The sequence below is a fragment of the Montipora foliosa genome, chromosome 14, assembly GCF_036669935.1.
Source record: "Montipora foliosa isolate CH-2021 chromosome 14, ASM3666993v2, whole genome shotgun sequence".
NCBI lineage: Eukaryota > Metazoa > Cnidaria > Anthozoa > Scleractinia > Acroporidae > Montipora > Montipora foliosa.
In genome coordinates, this window is record NC_090882.1 from 21,592,606 (window position 1) to 21,600,105 (window position 7,500).

At 39.2% G+C, this 7,500-nt stretch overlaps 1 protein-coding gene across 1 annotated transcript in view; it reads left to right on the top strand.

Moving 5' to 3' along the window:
• LOC137984944 (uncharacterized) overlaps positions 1-7,500 on the top strand; it is a 31,590-nt gene that overhangs the window by 22,435 nt on the left and 1,655 nt on the right. Inside the window, exon 10 of the mRNA XM_068832301.1 lies at positions 5,707-7,500. This exon is cut by the window's right edge and continues 1,655 nt beyond it. Coding sequence (XP_068688402.1) covers positions 5,707-7,500 — 1,794 coding nt within the window. The remainder of the gene's footprint in view (positions 1-5,706) is intronic.

The following is a 7,500-nucleotide window of genomic DNA, read 5'->3' on the forward strand; positions in this document are numbered from 1 at the left end:
TTCGATGGATCCACAACCAAAACGCTCAATTTACATTTCTTCAGGAAACCCACAGCACTAAACTTACCGTAGACACTTGGTCCGCTGAATGGGGCGGCAAAGCTTTTTTTAGCCACGGTACATCAAACAGCAAGGGAGTAATGATACTTATAAACCCAAAACTTGATTGTAAAATAGATAAGTGTGATTCTGACAAAAACGGAAGATATATCATTCGAAGATTCACGTTTAATTTTAGTCAACATCTATGCACCAAATGACCTAAACCAACAATCCAAATTTTTTAGATCCCCACACCATCAGCTGCAAGACTTTTCTCAGGAAAATATCGTTATCGGAGGTGACTTTAATTGCGCTTTGTCGGACAAAGACAAAAAGGGTGGAAACGCGGTCGCCCAGAAAGCGTCTGTAATTAAGGAAATCGAAGAGCTGTGTACATGTTACAACTTAGTCGATATCTGGCGTCACTTAAACCCTCTCCTCGAATCGTACACTTGGAGAAATAAGTCTCACAAGATACAGTGCAGATTAGACTTCTTTCTAATCTCGGAAGAGCTCACAAATGTAGATGCGACGTGTAAAATTTTCCATGCGCCCGAAACGGATCATTCTGCAATTTCGTTACTCTTGCAGACCAGATTTAATAAACAACGCCGAGGCCCAGGGTTTTGGAAATTTAATAGCTCTCTACTTAAAGATGACAATTATGTTAACGCTCTACGCAAAAACATTGATTTGTTCAAGGCCAAATATGAAAACGTTGAAGATAAAGGTTTGAAATGGGATCTTATAAAAATGGAGATTAGGGGTTTTACTGTAAAATATGCCAAAACGAAAGCAAAAAGACGTAAAAACGAAGAACTGACACTCCAAAACAAAATAAATGAACTTCTGCTAAGTCTAGAAAGAAATCCTAACAATAACCATGCCCAAAACGAACTACTCGCAGCAAAATTACGTTTGCAAAAAATCATGCACTTCAAAGTAAAAGGCGCGATCCTCAGGAGCAAGGTAAGATGGTATGAAGAAGGTGAATGTAACACGAGATATTTTTTCGGCCTAGAAAACCGTGCCCAAACCAAAAAAGCCATTAACAAGCTGAAAATAAACGATGACACATACATTTATGATCAACTAGCCATCCTAGACAAGCAAAAAAAGTTCTACGAGTCAATCTATCAATCCAAAGAAAATGATGAAGACATCCCCCAGGGTAGTAACTTCCTGAAAGCCGAATTAGTAACACCTTTATCACCCGAAGATCAAAAACTACGTGACGGGCCAATTACAGATGCCGAATGTCTAAGCGCAGTAAAAGATTTCAAAAAATGCAAAACACCAGGTACAGACGGTTTCCCAGCTGAATTTTACCAATTTTTCTGGCCCGAGCTGCGAACCGAAATGTTAGCTAGTTTCCACTTCGCCTTTCAGTCCGGCTCTCTGTCAATTAGTCAACGGCGCGGGGTAATCTCTCTCATTCCCAAAAAGAACAAAGACAAATCCATACTTGAAAATCTACGCCCGATCTCGTTATTGAATGTAGATTATAAAATACTTACCAAAGTCATTGCCAAAAGAATAGAAAAAACCTTGCCCAAAATCATTAATCCTGATCAAACCGGATATGTAAAAGGCCGCTACATAGGCGAAAACATCAGATTAATCCAAGATGTCATGTTTCTCACTTAGCGCTTAAATATGCCTGGAATTGCAATTTTTTGGATTTCCGAAAAGCTTTTGATACAATAAAATGGAACTATCTATTATCCACGCTTCGACTGTTCAATTTTGGCCTAGATATTCAAAGATGGATAGAAGTCATCTACCACAATGTATCTAGCTGTGCCCTAAACAATGGTCACGCGTCACCCTTTCTTCAATTGCACCGAGGCGTCAGGCAAGGATCCCCCTTATCGGGCCTTCTTTTTGTAATTGGTATTGAGCTTCTCGCAAGGGCTTTGAAAAGCAACAATGACATAAAAGGCATTACCGTTGGCGGAAAGGAAATAAAAGTCACCCAATTCGCTGATGATACTACAGTATTCGTTAACGACCATCAATCTGTTATTAACCTTTTGAAGCTTCTAAGTGAATTTAAACACACCTCGGGTCTAGAAGTAAACACAAGTAAAACAGAGGCGATGTGGCTTGGAGCTTGGAGAAACAAAACTGATACCCCATATAATTTCAAATGGCCTCAAGAACCGATTCAAGCTCTCGGCATCTTCTTTTCGTACAACTCCGACGCTGCAAATAAGCTGAATTTTGGAGAGAAAATTACCAAATTGAAAAATACGCTTAAGAATTGGAAAAGAAGGAAGCTTACCCTTCATGGCAGAATCAAAATAGTGAAAACCCTAGGTTTGTCGAAGCTAATTTATAACACCTCTGTGCTCGAGATCCCCGATTGTTACGTCAAAGAAATAAACAAAGTATCTTTCGATTTTATATGGGAAGGAAAACCAGCCAAAATAAAAAGAAAGACCATAATAAGTGACATAAGTCAAGCAGGGTTGAGAATGATGGATTTTGAAATCATGAATAAAGTGCTGAAAATTGCTTGGATCAAGAGAATCACCGAAAACGTTCAACCAGCATGGAAAATAATACCAGAGTTCACCGCTGCCAAATATGGAGGTTTATCCTTTCTAACCAAATGTCAATACGATATCAAGCATCTCAACCTTGACAACCTTCCACCTTTTTACCACACGCTGCTTAAGTATTGGCAAGAATACAATGCTGACAAATTCTCGGAGGACCAATGCATTCACAACAAAATCATCTGGAATAATAGTCGCATCCTGATTGGAGACCGGCCAGTTTTTTTCAAACCCTTATTTGAGGCTAAGATTATACGTATTAAACAATTTTTAAAAGAAGACAACACCTTCTTCTCACTGGACGAGCTCATTCGCAAAGTGAACATCAGTATTCCCTTTACACTGTACTATGGCCTCGTCGCTGCCATTCCTACAGAATGGAAAAATATATTAAATCAAAACAACTCGCACCTAAACCCGCCTCTTGAAGACCTTCCGTCGACCCGTGTCGCCTACTCTACACTTCTAACCAACAACGTAAGTCCACCAACATCAGAGAACAGAATTCTAAATTACGGTTTCTCCAAAGAAAGCATCCACAAGGTGTACACGTTGCCTTTCCTAATAACCAAAGACTCGAAATTAATTGCTTTCCAGTATAAAATAATACACCACATCTTACCTACCAAATCCAGCCTTTTTCGAGCTGGCATTACTGATAGTGACATTTGTTCCCTATGTGCTACCGAAAAGCAAACAATAAACCACCTACTGTACCACTGTACTGTATCTAAGGCTTTCTGGGATAGATTCACCAGCTTGTGGTATCAGAAATTCAAACAAGTGGTCAATTTGAATGAATCTAACATCCTATACGGTTGGCATAATAACAAAAAATAAACAGGCACTTAATGTCACTCTTCTTATTGCAAAATTCCATATCTTCGCGACAAGTTCATGTGATGGCAACTTATGTTTTGAAGGCTTTCTTCTCCGCCTCCAAGATAAACTCGATGTCTTAAAGCAAAGCTATATTGCCCAAAGAAAGCTACATAAATTCTTAAATATCTGGGGAAAACTACTATAAACTACTAAAAATGTCACTTCGCTTCGTCCTTTTCTTTCCACTCTCGTTCATTGTAACTCTTTTCTTTAAGCCAGCCGTAGTCTTGTTTGTAGCTGTTAATTTTATTTACGTTTTAAAACATGTCATAAAGATAATTGTTACCATTCTGTAAATAGTGTAATGCAAGTAGTGCAGTATTGTTCCGTAAGTAACGTTAGTTTGTGTTAACTGTGGTAGAAATGTTATTTTTAAAAAAAAAAAAAAAAAAAAATTCCTAGTGCCAGTCTTTTTTACCGTTTGATCCGATACAAACGATTTAATGGAAACCAAGGTATCGCAAGAATCGCTTCAATCGCATCTGTCGTTTTTCACCACGGGAAGCTCTTTTCAAGCGACAGAGATGATTCTAGCGACACAGACGACTATTTGGAAACCGGCCTTTAACTACACAAAATCATTTACACTGTTGTGACACAGCCGCTTTAAGTTTGCTGGTCCCACAGTAGCGCTTATAAGTGTGATTATGATTTCAAGACTTGACATTCTCTCTCCAGTTCAAAGTTATGACTTTCATATATTTCATACTTCTTATGAACATCCTACTTTACTGAAAAGCCGTTTTCTTGAACCTACAACAACATCATTACATGTACTTTGTTGCCATTTGTCAGGATTTTAACTCCTGAAGAAGCTACATCATGGAATAACAAATTCTCTGAATGATTGGTTAAGAAACCTTTTAAGACACAGAACACAACAAGCTGTGTGTGACTGTGTCTCATCTCCACCAAAGCAAGTAATTTGAGGCGTCCCACAAGGAACAGTCCCGGGGACTCTCCTGTTTTTACTTTATGTGAATGACTTAGCATCTGATCTTGAATGTCCAACTACATTATTTGCTGATGACTGTCTTTTACATATTACTGTCAATACTGCTGCAGACATGCAGCTGTAATATAGGTAAGCTGGAGAACACACAAAGGGCGCCTGCTCTTTTTTGTAAAAGCGACTACAGATATACATCAAGTGTTACCTCAATGATTATTGACCTGGAATGGGAATCTCCTAACTTTTCGCTGTTAACATGCTCGTTTATGTACAATGTACAAAATTACAAATGAAATAATTCACGGTAACATATCTGAGGATTTGACATGAGCTAATGAAACTTGTACCCGTGGATCTCACAACTTCAAATATTGTATTGAGCACGCAAGTAATTGTCTTTAAATATTCCTTTTTTCCAAGAACAGTTAAAGAATGGAACAGACTTCCTTCAGTAATTATTTAAATAACGAGATGCAGTCTGATTAGATGATGGATATTGTATTTAGAATTTTTTAAATTTTAATTATGTTGTCAAATTGTTTATTATAATTATTATTATTATTATTATTATTATTATTATTATTTATTTATGTATTTTGTTTTTTAAAGTTTGCGTGATTTACTACATATAGTTCCTGCTAACGTATAAATGTAGATGCAGGTGTAGATTTCCACAATGAAACTCGACTCTTAATTATTTAGAAACTTAGCATGTAGAATATACGAATACATTTCCACAACAAGTACATGCTGTATGATAACGTAATAGCTCAGCAACAGGCGAAATGGTAACTAAAAGATCGGAATCCCAGGCAAGATTCTAACCTTAGTGACAACCTACGTAACACCAATCGGATGCTTTATAGCCATTGAGTAGAAGAACTCGAATCATGTCTACTACTCTGTGGCCCGTTCATTGCCAAGAAAGTGCATTAACCTCTTTCTTGCGAGCACCTTACACCGTTCTTTGATTACGCCCGTCATCACCGTGGCCATGTCGGTGGAAAGAACAATAGTGAAAAAGTCTTTTGGAAATTTCACTCTATTATTATACAACACTTGAGCTTAATTTTTCTATTATTTTGGCATGACGTGGCTGTCTTATCACGTGATCCTGTAATCAAAGAATTCGCAATCAGTTTCTGATCTATGTAAGGAAATGCCCAGCGGTTGGATAACCGTCTTTCTGTTGAAATTGTTAAAGACTTAAATTTCATTTTATACCTTCCTTTTTCTGTTTTTTTTTTGTTTTGTTTTGTTTTGTTACAGAGCTTTAAGGACTGACTTGACGCTGTCTTCTGGCACTGTTGCTATACAGATAGAAAAGTTGGGATCTCAACATATTCGTGTCGCAGATTCTTATAAGAACTTGGCTGTTGTACTCTGTGGCCATGGTGAGCTTGAGCAGGCAAAGGAGTATCTTGAGCGCGCTGAATACACTGACGAGCAACTGAATTACTTCAAGATCTGCTTTATCGCTACTGATGTGATAAGTGAGGGCCTGCGAACAATCTTCAAACAAGAATGGGACAACCGCTACAAGGCAACTTTGGGAGAATGGAAAGACGAACCCCGAAATGGACTGGACTTCAAAAACCAGGAGTCGCCGAGAGCCCAAAGAAAATACGCGGGTCTTTTGGCAACCATGGTTAACGGAAATAGAGCAGAATGGGATTGCACCATGCTCTTTTACGCTATACTGTACTCCGACTCTATTGGAAGAGGCCTAAACGCAGTAGTCCGATCAAATGTGGATGATTTGAGATGTCTTCGTAATAAAAACATTGCTCATTTGCCACAAGGCCATGTCAAGGAATCAGAGTTTCAAACTGCTGTAGATAAAGTTGTAGTTGCCTTTCAAGCACTTGGCCTCTTCCATCTGAAGATTCAAGAAACCAGAAAGAAGAGTTTTCCGACGGACGAGTTACGAAAGGTCTTGCAAGTAGTCGACCACCTAAAAGACGAACTGAAAGAAAAAGAACGGGAACTTAAAGAAAAAGTTGAAAACCTTAAGGAAACAGAAAAGCATCGAAAGGTCCTTGAAGAGCAGTTACAAATTGAAGCTCCAGCGGCATTTTGCATTCTCCCACCCAAGCCATCGCACGACGTTGCCGAACGAAATCATGAGTTGGCTGAAATACCTGAACAACTGAAGCAACTGAAAGAAACCAACGAGAGCCGATTACCTTTCCTTTGCATCTCAGGAAAGTCTGTCAGCGGCAAATCTCATTTAGCAAAAAAACAATTCGCGGGCAAGAATACACATGTCCCAATTAGTTACCACAACATAGGCAATGTACTCCATGCCCAGGGTGACCTGGAACTAGCAAAGGCGTATCTTGAGCGCGCTGTTGAGCTGGAGCAGGCAAAGGAGTATCTTGATCGCGCTGAATACACTGACGAGCAACTGAATTACTTCAAGATCTGCTTTATCGCTACTGATGTGATAAGTGAGGGCCTGCGAACAATCTTCAAACAAGAATGGGACAACCGCTACAAGGCAACTTTGGGAGAATGGAAAGACGAACCCCGAAATGGACTGGACTTCAAAAACCAGGAGTTGCCGAGTACCCAAAGAAAAAACGCGGGTCTTTTGGCAACCATGGTTAACGGAAATAGAGCAGAATGGGATTGCACCATGCTCTTTTACGCTATACTGTACTCCGACTCTATTGGAAGAGGCCTAAACGCAGTAGTCCGATCAAATGTGGATGATTTGAGATGTCTTCGTAATAAAAACATTGCTCATTTGCCACAAGGCCATGTCAAGGAATCAGAGTTTCAAACTGCTGTAGATAAAGTTGTAGTTGCCTTTCAAGCACTTGGCCTCTTCGATCTGAAGATTCAAGAAACCAGAAAGAAGAGTTTTCCGACGGACGAGTTACGAAAGGTCTTGCAAGTAGTCGACCACCTAAAAGATGAACTGAAAGAAAAAGAACGGGAACTTAAAGAAAAAGTTGAAACCCTTAAGGAAACAGAAAAGCATCGAAAGGTCCTTGAAGAGCAGTTACAAATTGAAGCTCCAGCGGCATTTTGCATTCTCCCACCCAAGCCATCGCATGA